We start from the raw sequence: 17804 nt of genomic DNA on the forward strand, positions 1-17804 counted from the left end.
ACGGTCCCCAGGAGCTCCGGACTCTGCTTGGCCAGTCTCACAGCGAGCATGCGGGGGCCTCGTGGACCCCGCCCCACTGCGCATGATTTCACTGCCCATCTTGGAGCTGAGTGGTCAGAATGCAGAGAGAGAGAAAAGCGGTGGGGTTCACCTCGGGGTTCACCTGTCAGAGAGGACGTGTCCCCTGCCTCCCCATTTCGATTTCCTGCCATCTCTTATTGCTGTCACAGAATCACTTGGGGTCTGGGGCACCAGAGACCTGAAAAGTTACTTTTAAAGAAAAAAAGCGTAGATGAGGTACGCCTGCACCCCCCGCACGGCCGGGCCCCTCTCCTGATCCCCGAGCCTGAGCGAGGGCTGCTTCTGCGTGGAGGCCGGTCCGGGCTTGGGGCCACACAGAGTTCATGGCACAGGCGTGAGGGGACGCGTGTCTCACTCGCCACCAGGGCCGCGGTGCGTTCAGCGGAGGCCTTCGTCCCCAGTCTGCTGCTCCCGTTCACGCTCTGAGTCCCCAGGGCCCTTCCCACGCTCTCCGCCCAGGTGTCACAGCTGCTCCCGGGACGGGAGACGGGGTGGAACATCCTCGCTCCGTCTCGCCCAGGCCTGGGATCCCGCCCTCTGCTTTTACGAGGGGGAGGTCTGCGGTCACACGCGTACGGTGGCCCTTTAAGTCGTCAGCATTACTTGGGTCAAGATTTTTCTAAAAGCTGGAGTTTCGGACAATGAAACCTTTTGGTTGCGCCCCTTCCAAGGGTAAAACATCGCGGCGATGGCAGAAGCCAGGTGCAGGGTGCATGGGCTCTCTCTGCACGGTTTAATTTTTAGCTTTTCGTGAGCGTTTTGAATTAATTTCTTTCACGATAAAAAGCGAAACACACACGCATAATGGTGAGAATCACAATTCAGCGGAGGAGAAAGAGGAACCTGGGCTGGTAAACACCCTGGCAAGAGACGGGCTCGCCGTGTCCCCCCAACATCGACACGAGCTAGTCCCGCAGTGGAATGCTTTGGCCGCTGGGGACACAGCAGTGAGCAACCAGACAAAACCCTCATCCTCGTGGAGACAGACGATAACCAGCCTAAGTAGGTTTTGTAGTATTTTAGTTGTTAATGCTACGGAGAAAATTATATCACAGGGAGGAGGAAGGGGGTGTGGGTGCGACTTTAAATCAGGGCTGGCGGAGAAGACCTCCCTAATTAAAACATAGAATCCGAGCAAAGACCCGGGGCATTAGACGGGGAGCCACGTGGGGAGAAGTTTCCAGGAAGAGCGAGGATCAATCGGTCGCTCACTGCCATCCCTCAAAACTTTATAGATTCCACTGTGACACATATCTGATTGTTCTTTATTTTATAATTAATCACATACTTATTTTCCCCATTTAATCGGAAGTTCTTAGAAGCAAGACGGTGACAACGGCGATGGTGGGTAGCATTCATGGTGCATCGTGACACGCCAGACACTGACTGTGGTGTCTCTCATCCACGCACTGAGTTAGAAAATGTTACCCTTCTCATTTTATAGGCAAGAAAACCGAGGCCAAGAACATTCTCTGACGTGACACACAGAACACGGCGGAGTGAGCGTCTGAACCCAACCGTGTCACTAAATGCCAGGCTCTTTCTGCAAAGCCCTGTCACCCACCATCGATCACTCTCACCGTCCTGGGCTGTAAGAGCACGTCGTGTGCCGTATGCGCTAACGGAGCATTCGTTACTCACCAAAGGGCTGTTTATTAACCCATTTTCTGATGTGGCTAATTACCTTTTCAAACGAACCATTACTTCGATAGACCACAAACACTATTCAAAAAACAGAACTAACAGCTAACATCCACGTGCCAGACAGGGTCTTGGTTAGAAGAGTTTCAAGTGGGAGGCCGAACGCATGAGTTGTTTATAAAGTGTCCGTTCCCTTCTTAAAGAAAAAGCAGCCCTCAACACTTTCACGGTAATTGCGAATTTTGGGGCCTTGTGGCTCCACCGAGATGCTCTGTCGTGCGCATACACGTGGCTCACTTTCGTTGGTGCCCATGGGGAAAAATTCTCAAATAAAGCAGCCGGTTTGCACTTACGAACATAAACTAGAAATGAGCATGTCACGTGTCCCTAATAGAATCACCCACAATCTTCGCGAAACTGGCAAAATTAAGGAAAATGGTCCCAACTAAGTTAAAAAGCATTCTCCCTGCCAGAAAGAAGATACGTGTGTGTGTGTGTGTGTGTGTGTGTGTGGCTGTCTACGTATTTTAAGAGGACTGTGCGTCTCCCGGTCACGGTGGCACCTCGAGGGCTGAGGTGCTCGGGGCTGCAGACAGGGGCACCCCCTCCCTTCCGATCCCGGGCCCCCGGGGTTTGGAGTCCCCGTGCTGGGAACTGGCGGCCAATGTACCTTCTGGTCCAGCTCGCATAAGCGCCAACTCCCAGTGGATTGCCGGTCATGGTGCTGGGAAATCCCACAAGCGTTTCCTTTCGGCCTTTGAAAGCTTTCCCACGGTTTGGGGACAGACAGCCGCCGCTGACTTGCAGAACTGTGCGCGGCCCCAGAGAGCACACCCCAGCGATGGGGGAGGGGATGGAGGTGACGAAGTCGCAGAAGCAACGACGGGGTCAGTAAGAGTCTCACACCGCCAGCGGCCAGCCAGGGGTCCCACGCACAGCACGCAGGACGTAGGGAGTGTGGCAGAGGCCGCAGGTGCCCAAGGGTGACCGGCCGGTGGCCATCGTGGACCAGGTCTTAGACACTCCAGACACTGAGGCTGTTGGAATTAGAATGAGGAAAAAGAGTGTCCCCAGTCCAGACAGGCCGGGGACGCATGGCCAGAGGCCTCTTCCCTGTGGTCCGGCCAGATCTGAGGCCGTCTGAGCACGTGGCACATGCCTGACGCGCAGGCTCGCTGCTCCAGCCTGCCCCGTGTCGTGGTTCGACAGCTGCCACGAGCCAGTCCCACGTCCTTGAGAGGGAACGAAGCCGTGGCCCGGTGACCGCGTCCTCAGCAGGAGCTAGAGGAAGGTCTGACGGTCTCCGGCCAGTGTTGGCATCGTCTTGTTGGTGTGTTCAGAAATATTGACATGAACCCACTGGCGGCCGTCCTGGTCGCACCGGGGACAGCTCTGCCGGTGGACTCGACTATTAACGAAAGTGATCAAAAACGAGAAATCCCTTCGGGGTCGGACCCCCGGCCCCTCCCGTCCTGGCCTTGTCCGGGAGGACGCCGTCTCTTTAGGCAGCGGAGTGTGTCTAAATATTCTTGAAAACGAACGGAAGCCCAGCAGGACATGCGTGGTGAGTGTCCTTCTGTCATGCTGATCGATGAGGTAGATCGGACTTCCCTCATGTCCTGTCCACTAGGGATGACTGTGACCTATTTCATTGGCTTTGCTTAAAAGGATGTTTCATCTCGGCTGCTCGAAATCAAATGCTTCCTCTCTGGAAAGCCAGCCACCTCCATCGCGGAGTCCCTCCGGAGGGGTGTCCCGCACGAGCCTCCCCATGCCACCCCGCCTTTGGGTCTCTCCCTTCGCTCCCAGCCGTGCACGGTCCCCCAGGGCTGCCAGCCCGGGGCGCCCAGTGACACGGACCCAAGCCCAGTGACACGGACCCAAGCGACCGTCAGCAGCCCACGGCCCCTGGTCGGCGACCCTCTGACAGAAGTGGGGTCAGCACGAGTTAGACGCTTTATAAGATAAGAACAGCTCTTCAGACCGAAATGAATTTAAAAATTCTTGATTAGGCGGGAAAGGGGAGGCTGCCGTGTGTGGCACGGCTGGAGCGGACGCTTCTGCCTGGGCGAGTGCCTGTCCGGGTCCTTCGCCCTTTACAATCGGGTTATTTGGTTTTGTTGTTGTTGTTGACTTGATGAATTTCGTGTGCATTTCGGGTAGCAGCCCCTTTTCGGATACGCGCTCTGCAAATATTCTTCCCATTCCCTAGGTCATCCCTTCGTTTGACCGATCGTTCCTTTTGCCGTGCAGAAGCCAACGTGTTCTGAGCCCCGTCCACGTTAAGCGTGTCAGGAGCTCGCATCTCGTAATTATTCAGTGGAATCCCGCCGCGGGCACTAAGCACGGTTAGCTCGGCCGCTCCTCGCCCGATGGCATCCAAGTGGCTCCGGGCTTGGCTGTCGTGAGTGAAGCTGCTGTGGACGTGTCTTACGGAGATGCGGTTTCGTTTCTCCCGCATAAATTCCCCGAGTGGAATATCCAGATCGTAGGCCGCTGCGTCTGGACCGTAGGTCGATGCGTCTGGATTATAGGTCTTCACACCTGGATAGTAGGTCACTGCTTCTGGACCGGAGGTCGATGTATCTGGACCGGAGGTCACCGCGTCTGGACCGGAGGTCGCCTCGTCTGGATTGGAGGTCGATGCGTCTGGATCGTAGGTTGTCACATCTGGATCAGAGGTTGCCACGTTTGGATCGTAGGTCTTCACACCTGGATCGTAGGTCGCCGCATCTGGACCGGAGGTCGCCGCGTCTGGACCGGAGGTCGACGTGCGTTTGCTTTTGGAAGAACTGCCCGGCGTGGTCCTGCTGGGGTGGCTCATCCCCCTGGAGCAGCGTGTGGCGGTTCCAGTCACCGTGCTCTGCTGGCCTTTGCTGCCGTCACCCTTCGGCGTTAGCCGTTCTGGGCATGCGCACTGATAGTCTGTGGTGCTTTTCTGTTCCTTAAAATCAGGAGCACTGGCGTAGCGAAATCTGGTGTCCTGGTGCGTGTGGCCTGTTGCCACACACCAAACTGTCCTGTAATTTAGCAGCTAAAAGCAACAACCGGGTCTTTCTCTCCCACCACTTATCAGGGTCGGGCATCCGGGAGTGGCGTAGCAGGGTGGCCCTGCCTCGGAGTCACTCGGGCTGGCAGGTCGGCTCCCAGGCTCGCTCACGTGGTAGCTGGCCAGCCTCTGCCCTGCACTGGTGGTTGGCGGGGGACCTCGGTTCCTCACTGCGTGCCTGAGCATCCTCATAAGGTGTCAGACGACTTCCCCCAGGGTGCATAGTGGGAGAGAGAGAGGGAGGGAGGGAGGGAGAGACTCCGAGCCCCCCAACATGGAAGCCACAATACGTTATAACATAATCTTGGAACGGACACCCCGTCACTTCTGGTAGAATGTGGAGGGGGCGACACACAGGTGTCAACGACAAGAAGCGAGGTCTTCGGGGGCTGCCTCGAAGTCTGGCCGCCAGGCACTGGCAAGGGCAGAAAATGTTACCCAAGGCCACCAGGAGTGTCACGTTGCCGAAGCGTCTCTGCGCAGCTGGCCGACATTCTAGGTTCCAGCCCACGCTCGCTGGCCTGCCAGGACCCCTGGACCGGGCCGTGGGGCCTCCCGGCCTCCGTCTCTGCGTCTGCCCGGCGGGGACGTATCAGGCGAGAGCGTGTCCACGCAGTGCCCAGGTGACACGCTGTCGGGCCCCGGCAGAGGGCGGTTACCGGCACTCTGTGCAGGTTGCAGCTCCTGCCCTCGCTCCGCCCGCCTCCGCCCCATCTCCCTGTCGGGGACCCCACGGCCGATGTCGTTCGGGGAGAGCCCAGCACTCCACGGAGACGGCTGGACCATGCCAGGCTCAGCTTCCCGTGTCCCTCGTGTCCCGACGCCTGGAGAGCGTGCGTGCGTGTTGTGTCGCGGTGTGCCGCGTGTTCCCCGCTGCTTGCCGTGAGGTGAGGGTGCCGGGTCACCACGTTCCAGCTGTCAGCGCGGCTCCCCCTTCTCCACGCCTGGCTGATTTTGTTAATGACGGTGAGGCCGGGCAGGACAGATGCCACCGCCTTTTTCATTTTAAACTCGGACCAAGGGTGAATCATAATAGACTAACGAGCACGAATGTATAAAACTCCATACCTGTTTGTATTTATATTGATAAACGTGCGTGTTTATGTTTTGTTCTGAATTACTAGCTTTTTAAAATCAAAGGTATTCTGAGCGACCGGCTTACATGGGACGCGGCGCGAAACCCAGTAAATGTACAAAGTGAATCCGATAAGACATACAAGGTGTTTGCAACTCGCTACAGAAAAGGACATTTTAAAGTTTCTCGCTGAAGTATGACACGCGTGGAAACCGTGAGAATTAAAAGCATGCGGCCTAATGACTTATACAGTGCACCAGCTATGCAGCCACCGCCGACAGCAAATCAGAGCCTCTGACGTCAGCAGCGGCCACAAGTCCCCGTCCTCCCTGTCCTGGTCACCTTCCTTCTCCTCGAAGGTGATCACAGTCCTGGCTTCTAGCGTCTTAGTTTTTCCTGTTCTTCGTGCACGTGGAATCCTACAGTATACTTTCTATGGATTCTTTTTGCATCCAGATGATGGAGTCGAAATTAGGGATGTCTTGCCAGGCGTATCGGTTGAGCCTTTAAAAAAAAAATTAGCTTTATTAATTCTCTTTAGTGTTAGTCGTCTATTTTATTAAGTTCTGGTTTTATCTTTCTAAATTCTTGACATACTTGGTCATAGATCTGTCATCTCCCGATTTCTTGTTTCTTTGTCTTATCTGTTCTTCCACCCTTTTTATCCTTTTGGTGAAATCTGCTAGTTTTTAAACTACTTCATATGGATACTTAGATCTGGGGTCGGCAAACCTCTGCAGAACGTTAGGCTCTACAATCCACGCACAGTCTCTGTCGCGTATTCTTCTTATGTTTAAAAATATAAAAGCTGGTCTTAGCTCGTGCACCATACAAAAAACAAAATCAAAAAACAGAAGGCCGGGACCGGCGTGCGGGCCAGTGACTTGCCAGCCCCGGCGCAGAGTACCAATGTTCGGTTCATCCTCTTCTCGAATATGGATAAGGAAGGCTGTACGTTTCCGTTCAATGCAGAAGCATGGGAGGGTTTTCCGATTACATTTTGTGACCAAGTCTATCAGACTCGCCCCCAGGATAAGGTGAGCGTGAGCCTTGACGATACAGCAAGCCAGCTCGGATGCGGTGTATCATTTACACAGGCAGGAGGGAGGAGGAGCCAGAGGTGCCAGGGCCTCCTCCCGTACCCAGAGGGGTGACACTGCCACGTAGAGGCCACACATGTGAACGCGGGGCGCCCGTGGCCCAGCAGCCAGTTCCTTGCCATCACCTGCCTGTCCCGTCAGCTTCTGAAGGCGCTTGGTTAAAATCTCCAGCGTGATTACGGACTTGTACGTTTCACCTCGATCTGCCGTCAGCCCTTGATTTATACGTTTCGAGGTTAAGTGCGTTTAGTCTCGTATCTTCCCGTTAAACTGACTCCTTTCTCGTGACAGACCTTTATTAAAATTCTGTGTTCCCCAGTCTACTTGTCTAATGGATCTCCACGTTAGCTTTCTTTAGCTTAGTGTCTGCACAATATATTTTTCTATCTTTTTGCCTCAACCTCTCTGACACCAGGTATTTAAGACATAGCTCTTCTGGGCAGTGTGTAATTAGGATTGTTTTCTAAACGCAGTCAGGTAGTCTGTCTTTAATGTGGAGTATGCAGGGCGCCCGCACTGGGTAGGATAACTGACATATATTTGGTTAGAAAGCCAACATCTCGCTGTTCAGTTTACATTCATCCTGGGTTTTTTTTTGATCCTGTTTTTCCTCTTTCTTGCCTTATTTTGTAAAAATGAAAAACTTTTATTATTTCATTTTTCCCTCTGTAGTTTCGTAGCTATTTTGGGTAGTTACTAAAGAGGTTACAGCATGCATCCTTGACAGCGTGTCCCTTAAATTAGTACTTCTGCCACACGTCAGTGAATTCTGCACAGGACGTGTAATTCTGGACTGTCACCAGCCAGAGGCTTGCATAGGAGCCAGCACCCTACGTTGGCTTTTGAGAAAAGGAAAGGCTTTTATGTGTAAGTCGGCCGGCTCGGAGACAGGAGGCGGGGCTCGACTCTGCGGATCCGGGGTGCCCGTGGGGAGTACGGGACTTCAGCACCAGCTCTTCCGGACAGCGGCCCCTTCGCCTTGGCTGGTTAGGGGGGGCTGGTCCAGTCCCGGGGCGGGGAAGGGTTCACAGGTGTTACTCGTAAGCGAGGTGCCCAAGGCGTAAGGACCAGTCTGAGCCGGTTCTGCAGTTACGCGACAGTCTCACGTCACCATTTTTGCAGTCAAGGGAATTTCTCAAAACCGTACACGCAGCGTCTCGGCCATCGTTTACATCTTACGAATCACGTGAGAAAATTCGGTGAATTTTGTCCGCCCTCTACATCCAGACCGACTGATTTTAAATCGCTCCGCACACAATCGGTGCTAAGAAGTGACTCCCTCGTTTGCGATGTTTGGTGCTTTTCCGGCTCTCTACCTTCATGTGTTTGTGTGCGTGTGTTTATAGCGATTCCTCTCACCGCCCGCCCCAGCTCCTCGCCATCTCGTCCCTACCTCCCCGAGGCTAGAGCCAGCTGGCCAGGGCTTCGTAAGCGGAGATCGTAAAACAGCCAAGCCAAGTTCGTCACGAGCCCGTGGACCTAGAGCTGTCCGCGTGAGCCGGGGGTTACTCTGTATCCGTGCGGGGCTGGGCACGGCTGGCGAAGGGCCACCGTGACGGGAACGAGGGGGCACGAGGAGGTCACGGGACTGCCGCTAGGTTCGGGGCGGAGGTCCTCTAGGTGCTTGGCTGTGTGCTGAGCTCTGCCGTGGGGACAGCATGCTGAGGCTCCGGTTGACGTCAAGCCTCCTGCCGCCGCCTGGCGGTGGCATCTGTGGGTCCCCACCGCCCCAGCAGAGATAGTTCAGCGCTGGAAATGTGAGCCCTGTCCGTCACCTCTCCCCGTCCACGTGCAGCCAGGCGCAGTCTCCCGAGAGGCTGGGAAAGGGCAGCCCGGCCCCCAAGCAGAGGCCGGCGGACTCTGCCTTGCAGCGTGCGTCTGTGTCACCGGACTGTCGCCGCTGGAGCTCCTTCCGTATCGGCAGGATGTTTGGCCTAAGGCATAGGTTAAGCCGTTTCAGGAAATGAGCCTGAGAAAGCAATCGATCGATCTCTGCTTCCATCGCTGTGCTCCGTGCTTACGGGGCTGGATGTCGGTGATGGGGGGCTGAGCGTGAAGGCGCCCCAGGGGTCTGCTCTGCCGTGAAGCCCCGGGCACCAGCATGGTGTCCATGCTGCTCGTGTGAGGGGACCTTTGGGATGCAGCCAGGGCTTGGGCTGACCTGGGGACCCGGGTCGCTGTTTCACAGATGAGCAGCTCGGGGTTTAAGGATAAGCAGTCCCGTGAGACTGGACGCACAGACACAGTCCCCGCCTCATCTCTGTGTGTCCGGTGTGTCCCCCACGTACTTCACAATCCGAGGGGTCTTGAAGTCTGTGGCCGCTGTAGACGGAGCCAAACTACTGGCCGCCTTCAGGAGCAACGCGTGAACACACAACAGAACACACACGCCGCACGGCGTGTTCACGCATACCACCCTTCGTCCTGCACGCCCACCCTACACGCCCACACACGCCAAACACGCCACACGCGCCAGACGGCACGCACACTACTCACATCACACAGAGCGCACGTGCGGATGCCTTGCACACACCTCCCACGCATGCACACTGCACAGACGTATTCCACGCACACTCCCCTGAGCCCACGTGCCACCCCCGCATGCCCAGCAAAGCCCCACGCTCACACCGCACACGCGCGCCCTCCCTGCCACAGGCTGGCCCCGGCACCTGCCCCTCCCCGTCCTCTCTGACCCCCCACCTCGGGGCATGAGGCGGAGACAGTGGGGTAAGGTGTGGCTTCACCTGGACAGAAAAAGGGGGCGGAGCTCTGCATGCTTCTGTCGGGACTGAGAACCCGAAGCGTTTACACATGCAAACACCTAGGCTTGACAAGTTTACACAGCGAGACACCTGTAAAGCACTACGTTTGAGGAAAACGGACCTTGACCTTCTGCCTCATAGTGTACGTACAAACTACTTCAACTAGGTTGCACCCTATGATGTGAGAAGAAAAAACCTGTGAAGCTTCTGGAAGAGGGCACAGTGGCGGGAGACATCCCCGTGACCCCGGAGCGGGCGAACGTGTTTTAGAGAAGCCAAAAAAGGGGCTCCCTACGTAAGGAGAACAAACGAGAAGTCGAATTTCATCGAAATCCAAAATTTCCATTCATCAGGACGCCGATAAATAGTAATACGCCAGACACTGGGAAACCTCACTTATAAGACACATATCCGACAAAATATTTGTATCCCGAACATATAAATAACAACCCCAAGTTAATTCTAAAAATAAAATAACCCCATAAAAAATGAGCAAAAGACTTTTAACGGGAAGGTACATGAATGACCAGTAAGTACATGACAAGATTTTCCAATCCGTCAGCAGGGAAATAGGAATTAAGACTCAACGAGATACCACTACGCGGCCACCAAAATGGCTAAGATTAAGAAGACTGGCAACCCACACTGGCAGGGGGGCGTGGGACGCATGTCACCGTCATCCGTGGCCCATGAGAAAGCGAAAACGATAAAACCACCTTGGAAAAGAGCTTGGTGGTTTCTCACAAAGTTAGGAATACGCTCTGCCCTCGATCCAGCAATTCTGCTGCTGGGTATTTACTGAAGAAAAGTGAGAACAAATCTCCACTAACCAGCCTGTACTGGAGTGTTCGCGACAGCCTTATTTAGAATCGCCCAGGTTTATAAAGCACCGTCACACCCTCCGAAAGCGACCGGATAGACCCATCGTCACGCATCCGTGCCACAGGACGCTGCTGGGTGACGCAAACGGCCGAGCTGCCGAGGCGTGCTGCGGCCGGGTGACCGCTGGGCTCTCGGGGACCTTAGTCTGGCAGGAAGGCCACACGCAGACAGGACGTGTCACGTGAGTCCCCCGAGACGGGCCGTGTGGTGAACGAGGCTCTGAAGAGGCCGCAAGCCCCCCGCCCGCCGGCATGCACACCCTGCCCTGGGCGCTGCCACCAAGGGACCGGGCGGACGGAATCCAGGGTGCCCGTCAGCTGACTTTGAAGCAGGAGCGGGTCCGGGGTGACCCGCGCAGGCCCCGCGGGCCTCTGGAAAGCAGCAGGAGAAAACGAGCGTCAGGAGAGGCTCTCGGTGCGGAGGGGACTCGCCAGCACTGCTGGCCTGATGGAGGAAGTGGACACAGGCCAAGACAAGGTGGCCTCCGGGAGCTGACGGCCGCCTCTGCTGACCGCCCTCGAGGAAGTGGGCCTCCGTGCTGCAGCGCGGGGCGCTGAGTCAGGTCACCCCGGAACGGCCCCGGGAGTGGGTGCCCGGCAAGGGCCTGCATCCCTGTCCGCACCTTGACCTCGGCCTCGCAAGACGTGCGCCGAGAAGCCAGCCAAGCCCGCCCGCCATCGGAGGTCACGGGTGGGTGCCGCCTGAAGCCACTGTGTGTGGGACGAATTGTCACGTAGCGGCAGCAGGAGACCACGGGGGAGGGACTGACCGCGAAGGGCGTGACACCCTTCTGGGCGTGATGGACCTGGGCCAGGCCTTGACCGTGGCGGTGGTGACATCTGTGCACTTGGCAAAGTCGTCAAACTGAGTGTCCATCTGGGCCTGCACTGCACTGTACAAACGGTACCGTGAGACATTTTAAATTAAATAAAACTGTCGGAACTGTCTTTCCGTGGCCGCGTCTCTGCCGATGGTCTCATCCCTCTCAGAATAAACTGTGACCGTGGCACACGCCCTGCACACGACAGGCGCTGGCCGCCTCGCCCGTCGGCGACTCAGCAGCCCACGGGCCCGCGGCCGGCTGGGCCTCGCTGCCCGCTGCCCCGAGGACCGACTCCGCTGTCCTCCAGCAGCCGCAGCGTCCCCTCCGTACGTCGCGGGATCTCTCGCCCTGTGAGGGGACACGCGGCACCAACGCAGAAGCCCAGAGAAATGCGGGAACCCTTCTTACTGTGCGTTCGGTCCCTTCTGGGCGTGGGCTCTACAGCTTGGCGCTCGACAGGGGTGTGGCGGTGAGGGGCGTCCTGTTTTCGTGTGCGTGTGCGTGTGCGTGTGCGTGTGCGTGGGTGACTCTAAAGACCAGGAGACTGGAGACAGCCGTGCAGCAGGTGGACACCCGTGGTGAGCGTGACACTGCACTTAGAGATCATGCCCGAGTCATGCATCATTTCTTGTCCGCAGGCAAAAACTGGGACCTGACAGCCGCCCTGAGTGACTATGAGCAGCTCCGGCAAGTGCCCACAGCCAGCCTGCCGCACGTGTTCGCCGAGGGCCGGTGCCCCATGCAGCCCGAGCGAGAGCCACCGCAGCCTGGACACGAGGCAGGGCGGCCCTGCCCACCGAGGCCGGACGACATTGCCCAAGGTACCCGCGGCGGGGCCCGCCCAGGCGTGGGGTCTCCTGGCCACGGCTTGCAGGAGGGGTTGGGGGTACAAGGAAGGGTGAGGTCAGCACCCCCCAGCTGCAGGCCAGCCCGGCGAGGAGTCCTCCGTTCCTCGCGCTATGCTAAAATGTCCTTCGCGGTGTCCATTTGCGCCTCAGAAAGCAGGGGCGTGCGTCCGGGTGTCTCGGGCCCCGGGAGATGCTGGCCAGCCTTCCCCCCAGAAGCTTGCTTCTTCCAGGCCGCGCATCTCTCGATTCCTCGATTCCTTTCTCAAGTAGCACGGCCTCCGAATCTGTCCGCCACGGACATTCATCATCCCACGGGCCCCGCGTGCTCGATTCTTTCTCTTCATTGCACAAGATCTGCTCATTGTAACGAAGGAAACAATACAAAGATGCGTAAGGAAGAGAACTTTCTGCCCCGCACTCCCGTACTTTGCCCATTTTAATCTTGATTCGTCTGAGTTTTTCTTAGCGGTGCACAGCGTTCTTTGTAATTATGACGACGGACTTGTGTTGTGTGTGTGTGTGTGTGTGCACGTCCCACCTCACCGTCTGCTTTACGGCCCTGTTCACAGAACATTCTGCCGTACGAAATGTTGGCGTCGTTCTGCATTCACGTTGGCCAGTGTCCTCATACATTTTCGGAAGGTCTGGGATACAAAATTAGTGACGTGGTTTCCCATATCTGTTTTTAAATGTTGCCCTTAGGCCGATTAATGGATTTGAATCATAAATAATAGCTCCGGACCTAGTTCTCGCTTCCCCTGGATGGAGAGCGAGTTATTCTCACATGCTTACTGAACATAGCATCCTTTGCCCATTGAACTAAAATGCCAATTTGCCGCGTAGTAAATTCCCAGACACATCCGGGTCTGGGTCTGGACCCCGTCTGTCCATCCACGTAGCTGCCCATCCTGTTCCACTTAGGCAAAGTAGTTTCGTACAATATTTCTCTCTGCTGAGGCCAAGCACCTGTACTGCTAGGTTTCCCCCCAAATTTTTCACTAGTTTTGAATATCTATTCTGCCATAGAAGCCTTAAAATTAGAATTCCGATTGGAATGGGATTGGATTTTTCTTTTATTTCGGGAATAGTTGGCATTTTATAATACTGCATCTAAGAATACTGCATATGCCTGTCCATTGATTCAGGTTCTGTTCAGATTCGAGACACAGAGGGAAAGCGGCTTATTTTTTGCATATTTATCTTTTATCCAGTCTTTACGTACATTCTTTTATTAATACACATTTCTAATTCTCCTATTGATACTAATCATTCATTCTAATCGCTCGGGCTTTCTAAACATGCCATCCCAGCACCCGAAATAATTTGACATTCTTAATATTTACACGGTGAACTCCATCCCTCTCGTCACATTCGATCGACCCATCCGAACTGTCCACAAATGAAGTTTGGGCAGTGTTTCCGCTGACTCGGCCCTGCGACGAGCTGTGATGGGACCTGTACCTTGAATTACTCTTCCCTCCTTATTCTATTGTCTAGAAAGGCCACCACCGCGTCGGACATTTTAAAGTGTCCGATCTGTTTCTGCTCCTAGCCTCGTCCTTCCCACTGTGTTTTGAGGCTGTATTTTCAGGGCATTGGTTCGATCATCCTGCCCCGGTGTTTGGTTTTGTTTGTAAACAATGGCTAGAATATCCCTTTGTCCCATATAATGGTTTTTATCCTTAAATCTGTTTTAGCTGACATTGTACCCCTACCTGCCTTTCTGCTGGTTCATTTTTGCCCGGAGTCCTATTTATTTTCAGCTGTTATTTTCAACCTTTTCTTACCCTTTTATGGCAAATGGGATTCTTGTAAGGGATTTATCATCAGATATGATTTTATGATGTAATCCAAGGGTCTCTTTCTTTCAATCGGTGAATTTAATCCACTTATTTTATTATAATTATTGTTATATCCGTTTTTCTTTATGTTTTGTGTTGTATTTGCCGTGCTTCTTTTAATGTATTTTTCTCTATTTTCTAATTAAATTGTCCCACTGGTTTGAAAGTGACACATTCTACTTTTACTCATGTTATAGTTCCCCATAGGCTATTAAAACCTACGTTTAGGTTTTCTTCCTATTATTTTAAAAAAACTTAATAGCAACTATAGATCACCCTGGGGAAAAAAAAAACGTGGATCTTAGTACGATCTCATGTTTTCTCTTCCGGTCTCAGCTCGCCATCAATCACAGTTAGGGTCTTTCCGTTACTTGTCTAGACAACAATTAACTTCTTCGCGCACACTTTTGCTAAAAGACTATTTTTCTACGAGCGCTGCGCCCGGTCCATCTCCCGAAGCCGCGGGCGCTCAAAGCTGTTCGCGCGGGACGCTGGCCTTTTCCTTGAGCGGAATAGGATTTCCAGAGCCAAATCCCGTTCCCCGGATGCTTCGAGGCCACCCCCAGTTGTCCTTGCCTCTGATTTTCGCGTCTCCTGAGAGGTTTCTGTGACCCGACCTCCCAGCATCCTGATTCACGCTTCACTCGAATCCATCCTGTGCGTGGCGTTCGCATTTTTCATTCCGAATGAGCTCGGCGTCGCTGTGACTATGTCGCTTTCTGATGGTGTCTTTCTCTCTTCGAACGTTTTGTTGATGCTCGTCCCCGCCGGCCGGTGCACGCTGCTGCTTCTGGCGGGTTCTTTATGGGCTCGCGCGCCTCGGAGGTTCCTCTAAACGGCCCCGCGAGCGTGTCCCAGCCATCGGGGCTCGGCGTGTGCCTGGGGGAGGGACGGAGTCACACGCCGGTTTGTGCTCCTCCCAAAGGGAGCGTGGGGGGGAAGCGCCCTCAAGGCGGAGAGCCTTGAACGCTTCGGTCTGGGCTCAAAGTAGTGCCCGCGTGCCCCCGACCTCGTGCCCGGCTTTGCCCCTTAGAGACTCCCCAGCACGTGTTCCAGTGATTGCTCATTTCTGGGCTGTCACCCTCTGAAGTCACCGCCAGGTTCACAGGGCGTGTTGGGGAGAGGCAGGAAGGCTCAGGGCTGGCCAGCCACCTGTCCCCACCCATCCCCATTGTTGGGGCCCAGTCCGGCTGGGCTCCAGCGTGGCCCTGACCTTCCCCCAGCTGTTGCTCGCCCGTGGCGTGGCCATGACGGTGCAGGGTGCCACCTGCCCCGGGCTGGCCCGGGAGAGGGACAGCATGGCCCAAACACCCTCCCCAGCCCCACCTGTGGGGCCCAGCCCGTGCCACGCCCCTGAGGACCTCCAGGGCAGGTCAGGTCAGGAGGACCCGAGGCTCAGTCACTGCCACGTCCATGCTGTACTGATTGCTCTTGAGGTCTCCCCTGATCTCCGCCGTTAGCTCTGACTCTGGGGGAGACGACCCCCAATCCTCCGGGACCGCGTGTGGGTCAGCGCCATGCAGGTGAGGCTCCTGGCCTCTCGCACACAGTGGCCATCCAGACAGGTGACAACATGGCACTTCCTTCTCTTCCTTCCTGGCAGTAGAAGAGCCAGCCTAGCCTTCCCTTCCCTTCCCACCGAGGGCGCTGGAAAGATCTCCTCCTTCCAGGGAGCTCGGCCGGCCAAGGCCTAACAACTGTGGCTGCTGCATGACCGTTTCGGATTTTATCTAGGGAACAAAGCAGAAGTCTGTCATAGCGAAACTGCATTCACCGAGCCTGCGAACGATCACGTCTTTTCAGTAAAATTGACACCGTAGTTCCTGAATTAGATACGTATCTCTTTTAATTAATTGAGTTCTTCCTGAAATCAAAGCACACTGATGGAAAATAGAGCTCTCCGCATTCTGAATCAGGGGTCAGCCAGCAATGGCCCAGGAGCCAAATCTGGCCATTGCCTATCTTTTAAATAAAGTTTTATTGGCACCCCTCACACTCATCATTCGTGCATTGCCGGTGGCTGCGTTACTGCCACAGAGACAGGCTTGAGTGGTTCTGACTGAGCTCGCATGGCCCGCAGAGCCTAACATACGAACATCTGTCTCTTTAAGAGAAGATTCGTCCACCTGTTTTAACACGTACCCGGGATGTGTTTAATCAGAGGTGGTAAGATTCTCAGACACAGAAATGACTGTCGCGAAGACGTTTTTCTGCTCACAGTTCCCTAGAAACGGGAGGCGCAGCACGCTGTGCAGGGCCACGCGGGTCAGCGGTCACGGGGGACAGAGAGGAGACATGGGCACGAGCCTTCGCTGCGGTTCTTGGGGAAGGCCGCCTCAGGGCTAGACGGTTGGAATAATCAGTGGCTCTCTGGGGTGTCTGGGACCTGGCCACGGGTGACGAGGGCAGGGTCACTGCGAGCGGAGTGTAAGGAGCAGACAGAGACGGCGGCTCGGAGCGCGGGCCCAGACTTGTCGGCGTGCATGGCAGAGGCCCGCTCGTGGCTGGGTCATCAGCGTCTCTGAGACCGGCTGGCCTGGGCGGGGCAGGGCCCGGGAGGATGCTATGGGTCTTCCAAAAGAAGGATCGCTAAGTCCATGTTTAAACAATCAGCCTGTGGGTGTGTGAGAGAGACACACACAGAGAGACGGACGGAGATGTCACACCTGCTCGTTAATGGAGCTGGAGGTGGAGAAAGTTAGAACTAAGAGCAGATATTTCCACCGTATGATCTTTAACATAATTTGCATTTAGCTCAGAAAGGCTTTTTCCTTCAGATTTCACATATTTAGTATTCACATCACACCATGAACACAGTGGGCCCACAGGTGCTGACTGATAAGCCCGGGATGGGGGGACAATGCTCATTCCAGCACTCGTTTGAATTTTTTTTGTTTTATTTTAAAATAAAAATAAAAGGACAACCGCCTCACTAAAAGAATTCTCCATTATTACAAATATGGACCTTAGAAAAAGAAAACTCATATACTTAAGAACTCTCGTGTCCCGGTCACTGCTGGCTACTGAAGGTGTGGCTTACAAAGCAGGTGGCTCTTAGCGGCCGGAGAGGGGCACCCCCCCTGCCCCCCGGGAGCGTGCGGCCACCTGCCCAGCAAGCAGCGTGCTGGCGCTGAAGCCACGCGGCCTCTCCGCGGAAAACCCAGACGGGGCAGAAGCGGATGCGATGGTGTCTGTGTTTTGGAAGCTTCGGGTGGGACGTGGGCGCAGAGTAACTTTAATGAAGCGAGTGACCCTAAAGTCCACGCGTCGCCTCGCGACCCGGACGCAAAGGCGCAGAAGCTGGACCGGCGCCCGTGAGCGGGGCGTCCGTAGGGGGCGGGGTGTCCGGAGGGGGCGGGGCATCCAGAGGGGCGGGGCGTCCGGAGGGGGCGGGGCTGCCCGACCGCGTCCGCGACACCGAGACCGCAGGACGCCGTGTCCAGCACTGCCGTCGTGTGCTCGTGAGCGGGCTCACGACGCAAAGCGACACGCGACAAGTGCTGGGGATGTTAGCCCAGCAGCTGGGGGCCTGCAGGGAGAGACCCCTCCCAGACAGAAGGGCTGGTTGGCGGGAGTCGGGTGTGCAGGCGAAGGCGTGTGTACATGTGTGTGCTGCGTGCCCGTGTGCATGCGTATGTGTGCCGTGTGTGGTGTGTGTACATGTGCGCCACGTGTCACATATGGTGCAGTGCACATGCGTGT

The 17804-nt window shown here is 55.4% G+C and overlaps 1 protein-coding gene across 1 annotated transcript in view; it reads left to right on the forward strand.

Moving 5' to 3' along the window:
• The window catches only part of OTUD7A (OTU deubiquitinase 7A), a 116638-nt gene that overhangs the window by 63858 nt on the left and 34976 nt on the right, over positions 1–17804 (forward strand). Inside the window, exon 5 of the mRNA XM_039853455.1 lies at positions 12052–12234. Coding sequence (XP_039709389.1) covers positions 12052–12234 — 183 coding nt within the window. The remainder of the gene's footprint in view (positions 1–12051; positions 12235–17804) is intronic.

The sequence above is a fragment of the Pteropus medius genome, unplaced genomic scaffold, assembly GCF_902729225.1.
Source record: "Pteropus medius unplaced genomic scaffold, Ma_sr-lr_union100, whole genome shotgun sequence".
Classification (NCBI taxonomy): domain Eukaryota; kingdom Metazoa; phylum Chordata; class Mammalia; order Chiroptera; family Pteropodidae; genus Pteropus; species Pteropus medius.